The sequence below is a fragment of the Paroedura picta genome, chromosome 1 (assembly GCF_049243985.1).
Source record: "Paroedura picta isolate Pp20150507F chromosome 1, Ppicta_v3.0, whole genome shotgun sequence".
In the NCBI taxonomy this organism is placed as follows: domain Eukaryota; kingdom Metazoa; phylum Chordata; class Lepidosauria; order Squamata; family Gekkonidae; genus Paroedura; species Paroedura picta.
The window spans coordinates 103,819,440-103,841,422 of record NC_135369.1 but is presented as its reverse complement, the minus strand read 5'-3'; the positions used below and the strand labels follow the sequence as shown (position 1 = coordinate 103,841,422).

Genomic DNA, 21,983 nt, shown 5'->3' with positions numbered 1-21,983 from the left:
TACGTTGACTACTGGATACACTTTCAACATGCCCTCACCCGTTTACGCTACCCCGTATTTTAAGATCATAAAGGACTGAACTATGTTGCTATGGGAGGGAGCGGTTTGTTGATATGGATTCAGTTTTTAAGTCCAACTTAGGCCAGGTAAGATGGGCATGCTGTTGGCTAGTTACAGTATTTTCTCTGAAGGAGCAGCACCTTGAGAATGCTGTTGGATCCAGATCTTCAAATTTAGACCGAGATTCCCTTGGTGGCACAAAGTGCTCTTAACTGGCTGCAGCCCTTAAAAGTCAAGATTTGGTCATGTTTATCCATATTTTGATCATACCAGTAGTGAAATGCTATAATATTCTTCAGCCCTTTCTTAAGAGGCAGTATTGGGTCATGACTATCCATGTTTTGATCAGACCCTTAGTAAGTTGCTGTAGTATGTTTTATATAAGGTTGACTTTGAATCTGCAGTTAGTACAGAGTTCTACAGCAATTGTGTTGACTGGCTGAAGCTACAGTGATCCTGTCAAACACATATTAGCACAACTGCAAGAGAGTCAGTTTGGTGTTGAAGTTAAGAGCAGCGGCAGCCTGTAAACTGTAGAACTGGGTCTGATTCCCAACTCCTTCTCTACATGTAGCCAGTTTGGTGGCCTTGGGCTAGTCACAGTTCTCTCAAAGCTCTCTCAGCCCCACCTCCCTCACAGGGTGTCTGTTGTGGGGGCCCATTATGCACGGAGTGGAAAATCTGCATTCGGGGTGGAATGGCGGCGGCTAAAATCACCAATTATGCACGCTGCAGGCGGCAACCGGGTGCAGAGTCAACTTATGCCGCCGAAAAAGCCTGATTAGCGAGATGCAGAAGAATGTGGAGCTTCCTGGGACCAGGGCGCAACCAGAAGCGGCTCCGGAGTAGCCCTGTGCATAATCGGATACTCTGGGTTTTGCCGCCGTTGTGTTCTGTCCCGTGCATAATCGGTTTGCTTCGCTTCTTCCTCCTCCTCGTTCTCCATGCCACCGTTTCAGCGGCCGTGCATAATAGGCCGGGGGGAGGAAGGGTAGGTGACTGTAACCTGCTTTGAGACTCCTTTTAGTAGTAAACAGCACAGTACCAAAAGCTTCTTCCTGTTTGTTTCCAGAACAAAGTCCTTTTTCTATTTAAAGCTATAATAGTTAAGGACCATTCTCATACTGTTGCCCAAATTTTGAGATTGGCTTCTAAGGCCTTGGCCCTCCTTTTTCAGAGCATAGCTAAGGGCTGTAGCTTTCCAGTTGTGATGTACCAGTGTTGCCTTCAACATGTTCCAGATTTGTCATACACCAGTGCCAGATAAATAGTTATTCCCAGAGGCTTTTGAGTGAATGTGTTCTTATCCTATACCAAACGAAGCACCCTTAAGAAATGCAAAAATGAAAGTAGAAGAAAGTATTGCTATCAGTAAATTCAGCTCCATATTTCTGCGTATCTGTGACTGGGAGGTCATTTGAATTGAAGCATATTTTTCCTGTTGTAGTTCTGCTCTGGTCATTTGTGTTTTGTCCTGCCCATGATATATTGTTTTGTATGTGGACAAAATTATGCTTCCTTTAAAAGCACAGTCTGGATAAACAGGGCAATACAGAATCATTCTGATGAAGATTCATGTAAAACAGAGCTTGATCAGCTGTTTGTCATATGTGTTAACTCCTTTGATATATGATACTTTTATATTTATATTTTATGTATTTGTATTTATTGACTGCCACTCCCGGTCCAAGTCAGCTTCTGATTCACAATAAAACAATGATAAAATAATAAATTCCCAGGCAGCAGAACCAATCTGATTCCCCCCTCAGACCAGTACCCAGCACCTCCCACCAGTCTGCCTTTTCTATTTTATTGGCATAGTGAACATTGTTTCTAATTGTATGATTGTTACACATTTTTCTCATATTGTGGAGTTAGGTGTTTATTTTGGAAAGTTGTTTTTGTACTTTGGATTTCCCTAGTTGTTGTCCCATTACTGGAGAGCCAGTGTGGTGTAATGGTTAGGAGTGGTAGCTTCTAATCCAGCTAGCTGGATTTGATTCCCCGCTCTTCCACGTGCAGCCAGCTGGGTGACATTGGCCTCATCATAGCCTTGATAATGCTGTTCTGACCGAGCAATCCTGTCAGAAGCTCTCTCAGCCCCACCTCCCTCACAGGTTGTCTGTTTTGGGGAAAAGAAGGGAAGGCAATTGTAAGCCGCTTTGAGACTTCTTCAGCCAGTGAAAAGTAGGATATAAAAACCTTCTTCTTATGGACACTATTTCATGTTATTCTTAAGACAGAACTTCCCTAAATTAGTGTAGTCCCTTGCTTTTTTTTTTTTTTTTTACACAAACTGTCCTAACCACTATGTTTTATTTTGTGTGCACACACACTTCTTCAGATACAATGAAATAGAAATTACTAGCCTATATATATAGGTAGGGGAAAGCAAGGTAGTTACTGTTGGACCTCACATTGGAAGCCAACAATTTTGCAAGTTGCAAACCTGCAATGCAATTTGCATAAACATAGCAATTACTGTTTCTCAGGTGCTACAGCTCCCCTTAAGGCGCATTTGCCATTGGGCTGCCTCTTCCCCCTTTCTCCTTTTGCCCTACAAACCAGAGCAAACAGCATAAGCAGATAAGCCAGACCCAGGCCATGTATAGCCTTAAAGGTTAAAACCAAAACCTTAAACTTGATCCAGAAGCAGACTGGTAACCAGTGCAGATGGTGAAGCACCGGCTGAATATGGGCTCTCCACGATATTCCAGTGAGGACCCTTGCAGCTGCGTTTTTGAGGGTTTTGCCTCAGATACAGCCAAATGTGCACTATTACGCAGCCAGTTACCCCACTTCAAAGATTATGATGCTGTAAGGTCAAGATGGATGGAGTGTCATGGCAGAGTCTCAGTTAATTACTCTCAGCATTCAACAGTTAAGGATACATCTGCTCAATCTCCCATTTCTGATTCTGACATATTTATTTCCTTCACTAAGTTTCCCTCCAGAATTTAACTCAAACGAAATGGTAACCTTAGAGTCAGAGTATCATTATTGGTATAAATGGTAATCTGTGCTAAACTTGTTATTCCTGCTTGTTCTTTGAGACAGTTAAACATCTTCATTATGCTGTATGCTAATTTTCTGTTCACCCTCTGCCTATATGGATGGACTGGTAATTTCTATTTTATTGTATCTGAAGAACTATGCATGCACACAAAAGCTAATATACTTGGTTGGTCTTATTTATTTATGTATTTATTTTATTAATTTTTTATTATTAATTTCTAGCCCGCCACTCCCAAAAGGCTCATGGCGGGTTACAAAAGGTACATAAAAAATCCAATAAAATTACCCCTAAAAACAATCCTATCCAGCAATCCATACAAAAACTCCAAGATATAACGGCAAAATTCACAACCAAAACCACCACCACCCCCAATATTGTCCCCAGGGGGTGGATGGGGGATTGCTGATCTCAATCCACCAATAGAGTAACCTAAGGGGGGGGTCTAGATCTTCCTCAGCACACCGGCTTCAACCGTAGGCCTGGCGGAAGAGCTCTGTCTTGCAGGCCCTGCGGAACGCCAAGAGCTCCCTCAGGTCCCGTAGCTCTTCCGGGAGCTTCTTCCACCAAGCAGTTAAATGTACAATTGAAGCAAAAACGATTATGTGGAAGCAGCCTGAATTGCATTTTTATGTGGCTTGGCGATGGTGATTCTCTGTAAGTTCTTTTGAGAATTTGCAGTAAGAAATGGGATACTAATTCAAGGTAAAGCAAGACCAGAAAGCTGATTCATCATGTAACACTTATTTCCTGTTGTGTCCAGCTGCCAAATTACATTTAAAAGCTTATTTAAATTCAAAGCACCATTTATGCTTACAAAGAGAGCAAAGCTTCATAGCGCTTGTTGACATAGTAATATTTGAGTTCCTTTGTGTTTGTCATTTTGTAATCAAGACTTTCTGTTTTGTTAGGGCATTTTCTTCAAGAAGTCGGAACTAAAACTCTATTTCCTCTCTGTTGCAGCCAAACAGTTATTACTCCATAGACTCCTGTTATTTATTTCATTTGGCAGTCAATGAAGGTAATATCTTAGGTCAAAAGTTAGTTTGCTTCTCAGCCAGTTCAGTTTTAGTTCTCCTGGGGTGGGGGACTTCCTGTTTATGAATGCAGCAAAAGCATTTTCCTATGAGCACACAGAGGAAGCTGGTGTTGTGCTGACCGGGCAACTGTGTCAGTAGCAGCTGCATACAAATAAGATGCAAAGGTAATTGTTGTTTTCTGTGAAATAATATTTTTGGAGCTGCTTTTGAGTGTCTGTTGGAATGGCTTAAGAATAACACAAGTACCAGTGAAAAAGTAGGTATCTCATATATGTCTTCTGTGATTCTGCATGGATAACAGCAAATCTTTCACCAGTTCACACATTAAAATGTTGACATTTCTGTGCATGCCAAAGAATGGGGCCAAGGACAATGTTTGGCAGCCCAGGAAGTTGTCCTAGTGGATGATGGTGACACACATGCAGGGTACAAGCAAAGGGTCCAAGAAGCTAGGAAAAACATCCATCAACCAGTTTGCCAGAGTTCAGAAATGTCAATAAAGAGTGTTATAAGGCAACCTCACAGGTTAGCTGCCTCTACCGTCTCAGGGGTCTCCCATTATGAAAGGGTACTCAAGTAGAGGATCCATCCGAATACACACTACATTCTATTCTCACTGACCAGATATTTCAAAAGATCATGTGGGCAACTCTATTACTACTACTTGAGATAGCAGGACTAAACAAGTAGGTGCCTAAATATGGTACCTAAATATGTGCAAAAGGGAAAGTGATGTTTGTAGTTTTATTGAGTCTTTTGTTGTGAATTTCTTACATGGCTGAACTAATTCTTGCACTGGAAAAATGTAGTGTCTACTCTATCTTCTTAATGTGCTGGGTTTTATTTTAGCTTCATAAAGATTCTAGTGATCCCAGCCAAGATTTAAATATCAATGCTGGGGCTGCTGAAAACAATATTTTCTTAAGGTGGGAGTGCATGTGTATAGAACAAATAAATACTCTCTCATGTATAAAGTTTGTGAATATATTTGTTGTATTATATGTACTTAAGTTGAGAACCTGCTGGAAATCTCAAGTTGTTAAGAAGAGGTGTAGCTTTACAGAATTTTTCGCCCCATGTTGGTGTGTGTGAAATACTATTTGGTGCCTGATTCATCATATAAAAACTTGACACCAACAATTTCATTATGGATGGATAAAGTGGCTGAGTTATCGAACTATTGGCAAACATGGCAAAACTTGCTTCGATAGTCAACAGAAACTGCTGGAAGAATTCCAAGAATAATGGCATTTCTATATGGATTATCTTCTCAAATCATCTGTCAGATTCGGACCCAGAGGGGGAGAGGGATGGAGGGATCTGTTATTATACATAACTGCTATCATTATTCTTTTTGTAACCTTTTAAAACAAATAAAAATATGTTTTTTAAAAACTTGAACTTTCTTATGCTAATTGGCTCCATGTAGCTACAAAACCTAGTGTGTGCTCCTGAGTTTTCATTATTATTCCTAGAAACAACGTATCTTTCATGCTGGCAAAATTTTGTGTATCTCTGTTTTATACTATTTATATAAGATTCCAGAAAGTACTAGTTATGATACTGACAAAGAAAAACGGCTGTCTATTACTTACTTGCTTAATTCACAGGCTTAAAGTGGTTATACCAGTGGTGTCAAGAACACCGTTTGAACCTTCATGCAATATTTGCAATTGATGCAGAGACTGCATCTGGTCAAGGAAAAGGGTCCCTCCCCATGGAGGGAACTCTGGCCAACATCTTGCTTTCTTCTATATAGTCTTCCCTACACTATTTCCTCTTTTCCTCCTTGTGACAGACCCTTTCTCTGCTTCCTTTTCTCATTTCCACCCCCCAACTGACCAACCTTTTATTTGTCTCATCTTCACCTATATTACTCTTCCATTTTATACTTGGCAATATAGGCTGAGAGTGTGTGAGTGGCCCAAGGTTACCCATCAAGCTTCCATGACAGAGAGGGGATTCAAATCTGGGTCTCTAGATCCTAATCTGAAACTCTAACTTCTGTACCTCACTAGGTTTCATGAGGGAGTGGCTGTGAAACAATGTGTGATAGTTAGCCATGAAGTTGCTGGAAGGCCTGACCCTGATGAGTCTTCCCTCGAAGGCCAAAACAACCCTGAAAAGGGCCTTCCCACACCATTTACTAACAGAAACTGAAGCTTAAAGGCTGGTATTACTGTTGTAGTTATCTAGTAATGGTCAGTGAGGGCCATTCATTTCTTCAAGGTACAGGCACTGCTTCTGGAGAGGTTAACTTCTCCATGTCTTTCTATGATTTCTGGTTTTTCTGCAAAGTTGTTTTGTTCCCCTTAACCTTGTAGAAAGATGCACCTTGTTGGTTCATGGCCCATTTCTCCAGATTTATGTATCCAAATACGGGGCCATGTTGAGATTTAGATATATTGATTATACTAAAGTACCAATACATTCCTAGTTGATTGTACAACAGTAAGCTGCATGCTGTCTAGGCAGGGCAGTCATGCTTCCTCACCTCCTGGGGGGGGGGGGGTTCCTGGTGACTCTGTTCATGACTTCTAACAATCTGGCAGATTAGGAAGTAGAGCTGGGTGTCATCAGCATATTGATGAAATCCCAGCCCAAACCCCTCAACTAGCTGGGCTAGAGGGAGCATGAAGATGTTGAATAAGGAGAGAGAACTGCACCCGGTGGTACTCCAGAGGGAAGCCAGCTGAGTTGTGTGTCTCTTTCCTACTGCCAACCTCTGTTTGCAGCCCTGAACAGCTGCCCCCTCTATGCCAGCATGGCTGAGGTGGTGAGCAAGAAGCTCATGCTCTACCATGTTAAACACTTTTGTGAAGTCTTACAACAAGAACAGCGCTGACCTGTCCAGTTCAACTACTTTCCCCAGAAACTCCAAATGCGAGACAGGGCAGTAGCTGGCCAGGTCCTGCGGACTGAAATACGTTTTTTTTTCCGGTAGGGGCTAGATCACTGCCTCTTTTAACCTCTCTGGGAATTCCCCAGAAGATAGGAAAATGTTGATAATCTCCCAGAGAGGACCTCCTATCCTCTCATAGCCTGTTTTGAGCAACCCGGAAGGACAGGAATTTAATGGGCAAGTGGTCGGCCTCATTAGCAGCCTATCCACTTTGGTCTGTGAGAGCCATCTGAAGCCATCACACACCCTCCTTAAAGGCGGCCAAGGGGCCTGCAGATCCCATTCTGTATCAAGCCTAGCAAGAAGGTTGTGGTAGAAATGTGAGACCTTATATGTGAAATGTCTCACAAATGCTTCACAGCTAATCTCCAATTGGGTATCATTTTGAGGGCAGTAAGAAACTGAATTACCCTAAAAATTGTGCTTGTAGACATGATGGTGGTTGCATAATACTCTTGTTTAGCAACTACTGCCATTTCATAGGCTTTCGTAAATGTCCTATAGGACAGGGGTAGTCAACCTGTGGTCCTCCAGATGTTCATGGACTACAATTCCCATGAGCCCCTGCCAGCAAATGCTAGCAGGGGGCTCATGGAATTGTAGTCCATGAACATCTGGAGGACCACAGGTTGACTACCCCTGCTATAGGATGTTCTTGAAGCCTTGTCACGAGTCCTCTTCCACGCATACTCCCATCTGTCTCAGTTCCCATTTCCTCTCATGTAGCCCTGTGGTATACCAAGGAGCCTGCTTGGGATGGGAACAGAGAGGGCATTGGGAAGCAATCTCATCAACAGTAGCCATGATCCGGTTATGCCAGTCAGTGACTAGATCCTCTAATGAGTTGCCAAGAGGCATCAGGTCCAGCCGAGCATTCAGGAAACCTTCTGGATCTATAAAAGTCTGTGGGCAGGCTAAAATCCGCCCTTTGCCTGAACAGGGGTGGTAAATGGAGCTGGGCCTTTGTTGTACAGTGGTCTGACCATGGAATGATATTAACTACAGCCAGATCCACATCATAATTATGCTTAGAATTGCAGTGTCTGGCCTGCAGTTTACTGCTCCAAGATTATTTTCTTAAGTGTAAGGATCCAGCCAAAACTAAACATAAAAATATTTCTTTACTGAGAGGGGCAGGCCCATTTTTTGCAGTTGTGCACCAGCATACGTAGACATGTGAAGTCGAATTAGAGATGAAAGTTGAATTAGAGACTCACGTATTGAAACCATTCTTATCTTCTTCAGTCACATAGAAAGAGAATGGAGAGTGCCTGATTTTGAATAATGAGTGGGCTATCAGGTGAGAAGTACAGCCCTAAGACAAGGAAGCACCAACTGGGGGGAGAGGAATTCTGTATTCTTCTCACATGTCCCTTTCGTTCTTTAAATATTAATTTATTAAAACCTTTCCTTGTGGATTGAAACCAATTTCAGCAATAGTTAGAAGCATTTTCTGTTAAAAAAATAGCAAACTCCAAGTCTCTGCCTCCTTTCCTCCTTAAAAGATTGCTGCCAGTTAAACCCACTCCTTTAAGCACCTATTTAAATCATGACATCCTCCTTGTTTTCTATGTGATTTGGGCTTAAATACATAGATTTGCCATGTCTAGTTTGGTCCTTTGTTTGTTGCAGTCACCCTTCCACACCACTATTCATTTGTATGAGGTAGAATGAAAAAGTAATTAAGGTGAATTTGTACATTAAAACCTTATTACTTACAGGAACTCCAAATAATGTTGGGAAATCTCTTATCTAACAGTTTCTACATTGGGGTGTAGAATGAATGGGACTGTAATGTGCTGACAGCTGGGTTGGGGGAGGGAAACAGAGTTTTGCGTAGTTGTTTCTTGGCTACATTCCATAAAAAAATTAAAAACACAGAATTAATGCCCTTAAGTCTGTATAAGGTTAAACCTTCTATAATTTTGATTTTTGAAATTATAGTTTATTATGTCAGTGCTGTAATCGTTTCTTTATTATGGTTGCTTAAATGGAGAATATAGTCCTTTTATTATTTAAAATGTTTTAAAATACTGCTGAATCTCTTTACAATTTGTTTTTTTTACTTTATTAGTAACTTTATTAATAATACATTTCCATAATAACATAAATCTTGTAGTCTTCCAATATAACATGATTAAACCTCCAGTAACACTTTATACAACATATTGTATAATTTTTGTACACTGAGACAAATGCAAATAAACAAATTCTGAACCTCCTATTTAAATCTCAACTGAGGATTCCCAATCCAAATTTATATATGTTTTCCCCATATAATTCCAAAATGGTCTCCATTGATTTTTATACTTTTCTAAGTCTGTGTCCTTAAACAATGCTGTGAGTCTAGCCATTTTTGAAAAATCCAATAATTTCATTTTCTAATCCTCCAGCGATGGGGTTTCCTTTGTTTTCCAAACTTTTGCTACCACCATTCTGTCTGCTGTTAAGGCATACAATAACAATATATTCAATTCTTTAGGTATTTCATCTCTCGTTATACCTAATAGAAATAGTTCTGGTTTCTTTTTGAAATTAACACCCAGCATTTTCTTAAGTTCTACATATATTTTATTCCAAAATTTAACCATCCCTGGGCAGCTCCACCACATATGGAAAAAGTGGCCTTCATTTGTGATAGTGTTTTCCCCCTTTGAAATAAGACTGTGTTAGGTAAATAGTGTGGCAAAGAAGCTATCATTGACTTTCACAAAGGTCCCAATTTTTCCTAAACAGAAAACCTGAATGTATTGTCCTGTTCCTAATAAAATATAGTATGTAAAAATGTAAAATTGGCAGTCAATGTATAGACATGCTGTCATATTTCTCATATTTAATAATTTCAAAAACAGTTATCATGTTATTGAGTTAATGATGACACAATACTTGACCTGCTTGTACTGGTGATGGTTACAATGATCCACCTTTCTGAGAACACAAAATACTGTGTTGGTACAAAAATGATACCAACAAATGGTCAAGAGTTAAGTGGTACTTCTTCTGCAGGCATTGCTGATGAATTGGCATGGCATAGGAAGAATATGCTGATATTTTACTCAGGTCCCAGATTTTTAAAAACGACACCTTTTTTGGAGGGTGTTTATAAATATTCAACATACATTGACTTGCTTAAAACAATCTGCCACCTAGAACTCTCTAAACTAATTTGAGACAAGGAGATATGGCAGCATTTTAGGCATGATTGCTCTTGAAGAGCAAGCAGTGCTGGATTATATGGAGTAATCAAGCTGAATCATGTGATAAGCTGATTTAAAGAAAAATCTCTGGTTTTGTTCAGCAAACAACAGTGTTGAGAAATGAAGCAGAGGTTATTTTAATTAATGCTGCTGTTCTGGAGACCTTCGTTTCTGGACACAAATGTCGTGGTGTCCCCTGAAAAATGCGGATTATATGCTAGGCTGATAATGAAGTAGAGAGTTCAATGTGTGATACTGCTGACAGATGTTTGAAAAAGTAGTTTAGTGATCAAAATAAAAGGACATATTTGTATGTATTTATGCTACTAAACCACCATATAGGGTAATAAAATCAAAGTCTAGTAGCACCTTTAAGACCAAGAAAGATTTTTTCAGGACGTGAGTTTTCGAATGCAGACTATGTTCTTCTTACATGACAGGGAATATATAGCAAAAATCAATTCTGTTACATCAGTAGACTGTGTCACAACCAAATACAGCCAATGGTAATCCTTTGTCAAAACAGCCAATCAGTCCTCTGAATTCAGTGTAGTTTACAAAAACACAAGGAAAGACCAAACTGCCTGTCTACTGATGTAACAGAATCGATTTTTGCTATATATTTTTGCCACGCCCCGCCACCAATTTTCCGCAACCCTACCTTTCCCCCGCTAGCGTCCATTTTATTTGCTGGTAAAATGGGCTTTAAATCTAGTCTGCCAATATTGAGCAGTGGCAGTGAGGCTTCCTCATGGCAGGTTTGCCTGCTTCAGATCCTCTCTGAATGGCCATCTCTAGGCTACTTGGAGCATTTTGATTTTTTTTAACTGGAAATTGAGCATTGCTATCTCAATAGAACATAACAGAAATCTACAATCAAGTTCACTGAATTCTTAGCTTTCATTTTAAAATGCTTCTATAGCCTCTTTCATTGTGGAGATACACCTTTTCAGCTATATCTCTACAACAAAAGGGGATAGAGATTTTCTAAAAGAAAATTAAAGCTGAGAATTTTGAGAACCTTTTACAGAGAGTGTTATATATCACTCATATTAAATTGTTAGTTGGGGGGGGGGAGGTTAGCCTTAAATGGTAGGGGAAGGAAATAGCCCCCAAAGGGACAGAGTCAGGGAAATTAATGATGTATGATTGGGAAAATCCAAGCTTCCCCACCCACGTGGCAGCTATCTATATTGAACAACATTCTTTCTCAAAACTTCACAGAAAAGCAACATTGGGAAAGATTGCAGAAGAGTCGAAAATACTTTGGGGGGAAAATGCACCAAAGTGCAATGGAAAGACTTAATTTGCCTTTGGGGACATTTGAGGGTGTGTGGCTGATGGCCCCTAGGCAAACAGTGTTGTGTAATGTCCTGGGTAAAAAATCATAGATATTAAAAGAATTCCTAGAGTGCTGCATGAGACTATGACATCACTTCTGGGTATTCGGAAGTGACATCATAGCATTGCACAATGGCTTCTGCTGCTCCAGTGCACAAGGGCAAAGGCTGGAAAGGTAGCAAGAAAAAAACCCTACTTTACAGCAGCATTGTACTCGGGGCAAGTAACTCATGTGGAAATGGAGAGCTCTTTGAGAAAGTAGCTGGCTGTAAGTGATCTATCCTGTTGAAATGCTTAAAAACTAGGAAAGAAAGGACTTGACAGAAGCTTGACTGAAGCAGTACAAGTGTTCAGTTCTCAGTTAAATATTGGGGGGATTGTTTTCAACTGTTGCTTTTAAAGTAAGAGTATATCTCTGTGTTATTTTTGATCCCTCCCTCTACATTTTGATTAGTGATATATTTCTTGGAAAATGTATGTGAAAAACAATTTGGTGATGGAATGGAGTATAAATACTAGATATGTGTGGTACTGATCTGTTAACATAGGGTGTTTTTCATATCTAAGTAAAAGTATCAGAGCTTAAAAACAATTTGTAAAAGAAGAGGCTGAAAGGATTTATGCAGAGTACCAGTCATCAGATGACAATCTTCCTTCACAAATTGTCCCAACACACTATATATTTGCATAGTTAAATGCTCTTAGTGTTCTAAGGACTCCATAAATTACAATCACTGCTTCCGAGACAATTTCTTTATATTGGCATGAATTTTCACCATCACGGTCATAGGCGTTAATATCTCTGTGCAACTTTGTTTACCGCTTGCACTGTTTTTAGTTCTGCACTATGAGTCCTTTTGTGTTGGCTATTATGTACACTGTCTGGGCATGGGAAACTTTTTAAAAAGAACCAGTTTTTCTGTAAAAACTGCAGTAGAGAGAAGAGTGTGTTCCTTCACTAGCTTTGTTGTAATCTCAAGTAAGGTGAGAGCGACTTCTCATTTCTCTTACGAAGGCAAAAGTCAAGAGCACAGCCCCACTACCTACACTCTTAATCTCTTCTGTAGCAGGCGGTCTAATTAACATTTTGCCACATTGGCAGCCCCATCTGGAAACTACTATTCAACCACCCACATTAATACCCAGGCCTTTCCTTTCCCATTAATTAAAATACTGTCAGAACAGTTTGCTCATAAAAGAACTTCCTGAAGTTAACTGTTTTTATAGCAAGGTGAAAGGAAATGCACAGAAACCAGTTGTGCTGTTTTGCAGGGAAGTGCAGCTTTCTTTTTATTTGGTCAGGTTTAGACAGTAGAAATTAGTTATGGGTTTGCTTGTTGGTTTTTTTGTCTAAGAAGGAAAAAAGTGGATACAGTTAAATTAGAAAGGCTCCAATATAAAAATGCTTGTTTTCTAAGACATTTTTATGTTGGAACATTTCAAATTTAACAGTGCAAAAGTTTGCTGTATTGAGTCTGATAGCATCAAAAGCAAATTCTAACCAGAAATCCAGTTGAAATCCCTCCCCAATCTCCCTCTACATCAGTGGTTCTCAACCAGGGGGGTTGGGACCCCTTGGGGGGGTCAAATGACCCTTTTCCAGGGGTCACTGCAGGGCAAGCAGCTTGGCCAAGGGGGAGCGCCATTCACAAAACAGCCTTGCAGGGTAGATTGAAATAGAGAATTCATCTGTCTGGAGCAACAGAAAAGAGTGAGATCAGCACGGTGGGACAAGACGCAGACCTGAAATCAGAAACCCCAGCAACAAACCAATTTATATACAATCCTGAACAATGGATCTTCATGCCATTGGTCAGTTAAACTTTCCGTGAAATTTCCGTGAAAGAAATTTTATGATTGGGGGTCACCACAATATGAGGAACTGTATTAAAGGGTCGCAGCATTAGGAAGGTTGAGAACCACTGTTCTTCATGCACTGTTCCCAAATCTCTAGGCATTCGCCAGACCAAAGTTGGCAGCCCTAAGACGAATGGAGCTTTATACATTCTGATCCTACTAACCTAAAACTAGTTAGCTCCTGAAAATACATCCCTTGAGAAGTGATGAATATTATCTGTTAAATTCTTCTTTCAACACAACGCAAATATGAAGATTTCATCTTTCTTCATGTTACCACAAATGCCATGTTTTTTAATGCAGTCAGTCCAGCCCATTGTAGATATAGCAGCTACATGCAGAGAATCCTTGTAGGGCATAGCAGCAGTATAGCAGTACATGGGAACAAGCTACTGAACAATTAAAAGTTCTTGAAACTCTTTGCTACTTTGACTAGGATTGCTTCCAGACAAACATTTGGGCCCAGTTTTATATCTAAGCTACAACGTTTTGTTTTTTCAGAGCATCAAGACACTAACTTTGTCCCAAATCATTTACCTTCTGGATTCCCCACTGCTTTGATGCAATCTCTCCCTAGCCTGAATTTTTCAAAAGATTGAAGATAAAGTGCCTTTTCATGCAGGTTGGATCTATGAAGATCCATATTTTTTGAAACTGTACTCATTGGTGGCACCATTTTTCTTATGTCAACCCTCCATGCATGCCATTTCTCTTGACACTTGAGAGTTTTCTCAGGTCTTTAAAAATGGAATATAGGGACATCTGTGGATAATAAAAAGGAATAGATACTTTTTTAACTATCAGGAAGTCAGAAGAGCTAGTAGACCAGGTCCCCAGTGTGGTGTCTATGGGTGCCATGAAACCCACCAGCACCTTTCCTGGTGCCTACCGAGTGCTTTGAGAAAGTGGGCAGGGCTAGGTGCAACTTTCTCCCAATAGGGCTTCTGATTGGTTGGGCATCTCCTGGTAAACAGAACTTCTGCCTGAAAAGTTGAAGAGTTACTAATAGACTTGTATATAACCTTGATCCCTGATATTTTGTTGTCCGTTCTGTCTCTGGCAGGAGCCATTTTTGTGATTTGTTTGAATTCCAAATGTGCCCACTGGCTTGAAAAGTTTGGGGACCCCTGCAGCAGATCATGGCAATAGATTGCTCTCAGTAATGTACTGTAGCAATCTAGCCATTACTGGTTCTGAGAAACAGAATAATAACATTCCTCGAATGTTGTGTGGTGAGAGATGATGCTCATGGGGGGCTGAGGCAGGCAAGGGTATGGAAATTTACTGTTAGGTGGGTTGTTGCCACTGCAAGTGTGATCCAGTGAATTGTTGCTATGTGGAAATTGCCTGCATTTCTTTTCTTTGTTTGCTGTTTTTGCTGCTTTTAAAAGACTCAGTCAAATACTTAGCACATTAAGGGCTGCATTAACAGATGACGCAGAACCAAAGAATGACCCATCTACCAGATGACCCAGCTTTTCATTCCTTTGTCAAAACTGGTATCCCTATTTTTGACATCAGGCTAGCAAGTTTTCAGAAAACTGTACGATCTCATCTCTTTTAAATATAAACTGAATACAGTAAATACACATGATGGATTTTTGTATAAAGAGCCTGTGCAAAAATATAACTCTGTGTGTATGTGTGTGTGTGTATGTGGAGTCATAGGTCCTTTCGATGGTTATAACAAAGGGAAGCAGACAATGAACTGAGAGGAAGGAGTTTAAAAACTGATGAGATGAAGATAGCAAATAGTCTTGTTGACAGCAAACAATAGAAAACTATAGCAGCACTTAATCACCGGCTATTTTTAATAGTGCAAGTAGTGAAAATCATCCTACTACTCTCAGTGAATGTATTGCAGAGAAAATTGAACACACTTAAATGATTAACATGACCTGAATGGCCCAGGCCAGGGGTAGTCAACCTGTGGTCCTCCAGATATCCATGGACATCTGGAGGACCACAGGTTGACTACCCCTGGCCCAGGCTAACCCAATCTTGTCAGGTCTTAGAAGCTAAGCAAGGTCAGTCCTGGTTAGTATTTGGATGAGAGACCCCCAAAGAAGTGGTGGCAATGGCAAACCACCTCTGAATGTCTCTTGCCTTGATAACCCTGTGGGGTCCCCATAAATTGGCTGCAACTTGATGATGCTTTCCTCTACCACTATGTCGTCAACAGTGTTTCCTGTGGATTACATTAAAGTTAGTTTTTAAATCTAGAGAATTTGATATGGATTATTGGAATGTGAATTTCTAATAAGAATTACTAATGTTTAAATTGTAATGGTGCAATTTTGAAATGAAATCTATTTTGAAGACCATCTACAGATTGACCCTTTGCTTTTGTTTGTAGGCGCACTCCTCAAGGCTTTTAAAAAACACCTCAGATTCTTTTGCTGCTTTTTATTGCCAAACTGTAAAAGTTGGTCAAGAGGCATTGCCTGTAACACAATACCAAAGTTGGGCAACATTGGTGGGAAAAGCGAATTGTTTTAGAGTCTGAGAACATCTGCTTTGTGTATAAAGATAAATTGAAAGACTGATGGCAACATATCTATGCCATTCTACGCTTCTAGGAGGAAAGATTGTTACCAACATTTAGAATTGAGTTGGGGAATTTAGCTTGTGAGAGGGGTAACAATGGGATTCTCTAGAGAGCCAGTTTGGTGTAGTGGTTAGGAGTGCGGACTTCTAATCTGGCATGCCGGGTTCGATTCTGTGCTCCCCCACATGCATCCAGCTGGGTGACCTTGGGCTCGCCACGGCACTGATAAAACTGTTCTGACCGATCAGTGATATCAGGGCTCTCTCAGCCTCACCCACCCCACAGGGTGTCTGTTGTGGGGAGACGAATGGGAAGGCGACTGTAAGCCGCTTTGAGCCTCCTTCGAGTAGGGAAAAGCAGCATATAAGAACCAACTCTTCTTCTTCTTCTTCTACCTGTGTATACCAGGATGCTTCTGTCTTAGAAACTCTCACAATTTGAAATAAATGAAAATGATTTTATTGAAAAACAAATTAAAGATAAAATTTGCACACAAATTAAGCTAAACAGTCACACCAAGAGCATTCACACAAGAGGAAAGTCAAAGATGAGATGGTGCAAAAGGGGAGTATAAAGGGGAAAAGAAGACAAAGAGTTGGTTTCTTTATACCCTGCTTTTCACTACCTGAAGAATTATCAAGCTGCTTACAATTGCCTCCCCTTCCTCTCCCCATAACAGACAACCTGTGAGGTAGGTGAGGCTGAGAGCCATTGTCCTGCAGATGGGCATTGTTTCTATAGAGGGGAGAGAAAAGCCAGCAATAGAGTATCCTTGAGGGTCCATATTGATGTCATCTGAGGGATCAGGAAGCTCCTGAAAAAGCAAGGCATCTGGCTGGCGAGTGCATTTCCTGTATTCTGTGTGAGTGGACACACTGTGGTCAGTTTTTTGGGGGAAACTGACATACCTTTGTATACTTCCAGTACAGGGATTCAACTGCAGAGCAGTCCATTGGTGAGGAGCAAGCAGCATTGTCAAAGAGTGTTTGTGGGCAAACTTCCCCTGTAATGAAGGAGGGGTCTGACTGCTAAGAAAGGATAAATTATGTTTCAGAGCTTTCTGTTGCAGAACATGCTGCCTGATTGTGATTTTTTTGTTAAAGATCAAACAAAATGTAGAAGGTATTTTGAATTTGAAACTGAGACCATTGTACTACAGTTTTCAGTAACATAATTTTAAAGATTTTTTTTCTAACTGAATTTTTCTTATTTGTATAGTTGATGGGATTGATAAAGCATCCATTGCAAATTCAGATGGGCCAACCTCTGGATCCCGAACTCCTCCTTTCAAGAGAAAGGGCAAACTTTCCAGCATTGGCAAAATCTTCAAACCTTGGAAATGGCGGAAGAAAAAGACAAGTGAAACATTTAGAGAAACATCAGCAGGTATGGTTATTCAAGTGATGCCTGGAAAGTATTCATATTGCTCAGTTAAAAGTATTGGCTCTAGTCCAAACAACCATGCAGTTAGCTCTTCATGCCAGATGTCTCGTGTTAGTGATTTTTCTTGCTGATTTGAACTTTTAAAATGTTTTCCCTGATTATCCTTTGGGAAGTTGTTGATTTTATCAGGTTTCCCTGAACCTACCTGTTTTGTCAAAATTTGCTTGAAATAAGAATTAATCAAAGTAGACAGACTGAGGTGGTGACAAACTAGAAATGAACAGTTCTTTTTCCAGCTGCTTTCCTCATATCAGGTATGGGGAATAACAATGGAAGAAGTTGTATCATCAATAGTCAATATTGGCTGGTAACAGCAGCAGCAGAAATTCTCCTGTTGAACCTAATTTCTTTATGGAGCAGCCAGCAACCTCTCCATTTCAATATTGTGGCTCCACCACTGTCATTTATTTTGTGGTCCTTTGCTTATAGGAAAGCAAAAGCAAATGTGGTATGCAAAATAATTAGATGGTTATTGAGGCCTTGCTCCTCATGTTTACCGTCTGCAATGCGACAACTGGGGCAAGTGCAAAACACTGGATGGACCAATTGGAATTCTTTTAATTGTGGCTACTGTAATGTACTTTAGACTACCAGCATTCATGTTTATGCTCTGATGTAAGCTGTCTTTATATCCAACGTGTTTTATTAATATATTTAAAATCGTTTAAAAACACTGGTGGGCCAGAGCCCTCCATATTTTTCATGTTGAAGAATAAACATGTAACAAAATAGTCACAAAGAAATGCTAGTTAATGTAACAAAATTTGGGGTGTTTCTGTCTCCATGAATCCCATTCTGTAATCTTTCCCTCCAGCCGCAGTCTTCTGTTCTTCTCCAGTCTCTATTTCCAATTTGCTCTTCATCAGCTTCTCTGTGGCTGATGATGTTGCAGTCTTTGACCTCTCTCCCCCTCCTTCTGTCAACTAACTCCAAAGACACTGCAGAACTTTTGCAGACTTTTTCACAATGCACTCCTAATAACACTTTGAGTTGGTCCCACTGAGTAGATGGGCTTGGGATGGCATGGTTAGTCTTGTTGCTCTGAGCATGTGGCCCCTAAGACTTCGATGTAGTTCAGAATTTTAATCATGACGCTACAAGAGCCACCCCTCACAGCTTTCCCATTGCAATGACAAATTAACTTGGAGAGGCCTAATAAAACAGTTTTACTTAAGAAGAAGACACACATAGAAACTATTATTCAAATTACAGGGATTTCAACAAAAGACATTGATTTATGTTCCTTATTAAACATGAATACAATGAGCAAATAAAATGTAACTCTCTGACAACACTGTAAAAAAAAATTATACATATTGTATTCTAGGGTATATTCATACCTCAAGGCCAAATTTCCACTGCACTAGAATAGAAAAGTTCCCACAAAAATGTTTGTGGTTGCAGAAGCAATTAAGTAAAACATGCTTAGACACAAGGCAGAACAGTTCTGTTGTGCAGATACACAAACCTCCTTTGCATATTACATAATTAATTCCAGTATGGTTGCTTTACCAAGCTAGATTTCAGGCATTGTTGTATCTTGGGGCATTTCTCTGTTTTCTCTGTGGTGAGGTAAATGTTCTCCAGGTTATCAGAAAGGGTCTTCAGTTTATCATGAAAGGCTCCAGGGCAATCAAAAATGGTTTTGTGGATCAGTGTTTTCTAAATAAACACATGTGGTGATTTTTAACTCCAATATTTTAAGTGGGGTTAGGATAAAAAAATACTCCAATTGAACTTTGATTTCTGGAGTTGTTTTGGACCCCAGGTGCTTCTTTGTTTTATCATGTGTGACACCTAGTACTTTCCACCCTATCATATATTTCAGGGAAGAGCGGTGTATACATTGAAAAATAGTCAGGTCTAGGCTACAGGTGCCAAACCCCGTGGTGGAGGCAGTGGTCCCCAGGTGCCAGGCCCTACCTCACTTCTACCAAACAGCTGGCTGCAGGGGGGAACTTACCAAAAGAGAGAAATCAGCTTTGTGGGCAGCAACAGCTCTGTGTCGCTGCCCACATGACCCTATGGTAGAAGTCAAATTTACCATAGAGTGTTTGCAAAATACTGGAGTGTCATCCTGATGTTCTGGATGTGATGATGTCTTTTCCAGATCATATGGGCAGTAACGTGGACGTATCACTGTACGTCATATGAGAGCCCCTGTTGCTCCCAGTAAGTCCCCTCCCCCATCTTCTGCCTTGTGGAACCTGGCAACCGTAGTGTGGGCCCATCTGCAGATACTGTGGATTGGGCCCTTGCTAACATAAAACTATTTCTGCAAAACATGGGGGACTGCCTGGGTTTGCAGGGAAGAAAAAAATTAAAAATACATTGGGATTTTAAATCCTCCCCAGAACAAAAGCATTAGCTGTGCATGTGCAACTGTCTCCTCCGTCATCAAAGGTGGCAGATATGATTATGAAGCAGGGAGCAACAGGAGGTTTGTCAGTGGAACAACAGTAGCGGGGGGGGGTGTGAGATCTGTGGTGGAGATGAGGGAGCAGGAGCCATGGTGGGCCCAGTGGCAAAGGCTGGGAGATGCACTGGGCCCTGAGGTAATAGGAGGGAGGGGAAGAAATGCACCAGGACTGGCAGCAGTGACAGCAGAGAAAGAAAGCCAACTTGGTGTAGTTGTTAAGAATGGCAGTTTTTAATCTGGCAAGCCAGATTTGATTCCCTGCTTCTCCACATGCAGCCAGCTGGGTGACCTTGGACTTGTCACAGCACTGATAGAACTGTTCTGACTAAGCAGTAATATTGGGGTTCTGTCAGCCTCACCTACCTCACAGGGTGTCTGTTGTAGGGAGGGGAAAGGAAAGGCGATTGTAAGCCACTTTTGAGACTCCTGGTAAAGAAAAGCAGCATATGAAAACCAACTCTTTTTCTTCTAATAGGAGGAAGAGATCTGTGGTTCTCCCTTGTATATTATAATGCCCAGAAATTGGTTGTACAATATTATGCACAAGCAGAAACAGATGCAGTGTTTGACAGAACACAAGCAGCAACAGTGGTCTTTTTGTTGTATCTACACTTGTGCAAGAGCTCTTTCCTAAGGGGTTGAAATTGTATAGCTTCATCTCTATGCATTTTATGCATCTCTATGCAAAATAATATATTTATTTTATATATATAAATCCAATTATAAAATAAATATAAATTTTGCCATCAAAAATGTAATCAGGGTAGGAAGCTTACACAATCTTGGACTGACAGTTAAATGAGAACTGGGTTTTGACAAAAAAAAATACAAATACTCCAATGGTGTGGTAATATAAAACTATGGTACTTAGGCCAGGAAGATCTTATTTCTAAATATATGGATATATAATTTTCCATTATAGACCCCTTAGTTCCTAACAATAGTAAAATCAATATGCATAACTTTTGAAGCTCTTAAAATAATTCTGCCTAGATGGTAAATCATAACAAAAGCACTACAGTTCCTGGAAACATTTCTGTAAAGTAGGCAGGCATAGCTTTTTTCTTTCTTTTTTTAAATTGTTGTTGGTCAGTGGCTATTTTCCTGAAAGTCATTTTCAGAACGTACTTATATGGCATTTCTCCATATTGTGAAAATGAGAGGTTTCATCTTAGGATAAAATTTGAGTCCAATGGTACCTTTATGACCAACAAAAATTTATTCAAGGCGTAAGCTCTCGTGTGCATTCACCCTTCCTCATACAATGGAATAGGGATCATAAGAGTACAGATATAAGGAGAAAAGCCAATCAGTCCTGTGGATTCAATTATTAACAAAAACGTTTACTTTCTCCTTATATGTGTACTCTTATGACCCCTGTTCCATTGTCTGAAGGAAGTGTGCATGCACACAAAAGCTCAAACTTTGAATAAAATCTTTGTTAGTCTTAAAGGTGCTATTGGACTCAAATTTTACCACAGGACTGATTGATTTATAGAAAAATCTTATAGAACTATCTTGAGCTTTTTACTATCAGTTTTTGCTTTCAGTCATAGAATCATAGAATCACAGAATCATAGAATCATAGAATAATAGAGTTGGAAGGGACCTCATGGGTCATCTAGTCCAATCCCCTGCACTATGCAGGACACATCCCAATCGCTCATCTACTGTAACCTGCCACTCCTTTGCCTTCACAGAATCAGCCTCTCTGTCAGATGGCTATCCAGCCTGTTTTAAAATTTCCAAAGATGGAGAACCCACCACCTCCCAAGGAAGCCTGTTCCAGTGAGAAACCACTCTGTCAGGAACTTCTTCTGGATGTTTAGATGGAATTTCTTTTGAATTAATTTCATCCCATTCGTTCTGGTCTGTCCCTCTGAGGCAAGAGAGAACAATTCTGCTCCATCCTCCATATGGCACCCTTTTAAATACTTGAAGATGGTTATCAGATCCCTCTCAGTTGTCTCCTCTCCAGGCTAAACAGACCAAGCTCCCCAAGCCTTTCTTCATATGTCTTGGTCTCCAAACCCCTCACCATCTTTGTTGCCCTCCTCTGGACACGTTCCAGTTTGTCAACATCCCTCTTCAATTGGGGTGCCCAAAACTCTCAGTGGTCCTATGGTGTCCTTATTCTTTTTCTTGCTTGAAATATGACTAAAG

At 40.3% G+C, this 21,983-nt stretch overlaps 1 protein-coding gene across 4 annotated transcripts in view; it reads left to right on the top strand.

Moving 5' to 3' along the window:
* Positions 1-21,983, top strand: part of PHACTR2 (phosphatase and actin regulator 2) — a 139,577-nt gene that overhangs the window by 67,329 nt on the left and 50,265 nt on the right. For all 4 annotated transcript variants that reach the window (XM_077350997.1, XM_077350973.1, XM_077350990.1 and 1 more), the window contains exon 2: positions 17,177-17,344. In XM_077350997.1, the coding sequence (XP_077207112.1) occupies positions 17,177-17,344 (168 nt within the window). The remainder of the gene's footprint in view (positions 1-17,176; positions 17,345-21,983) is intronic.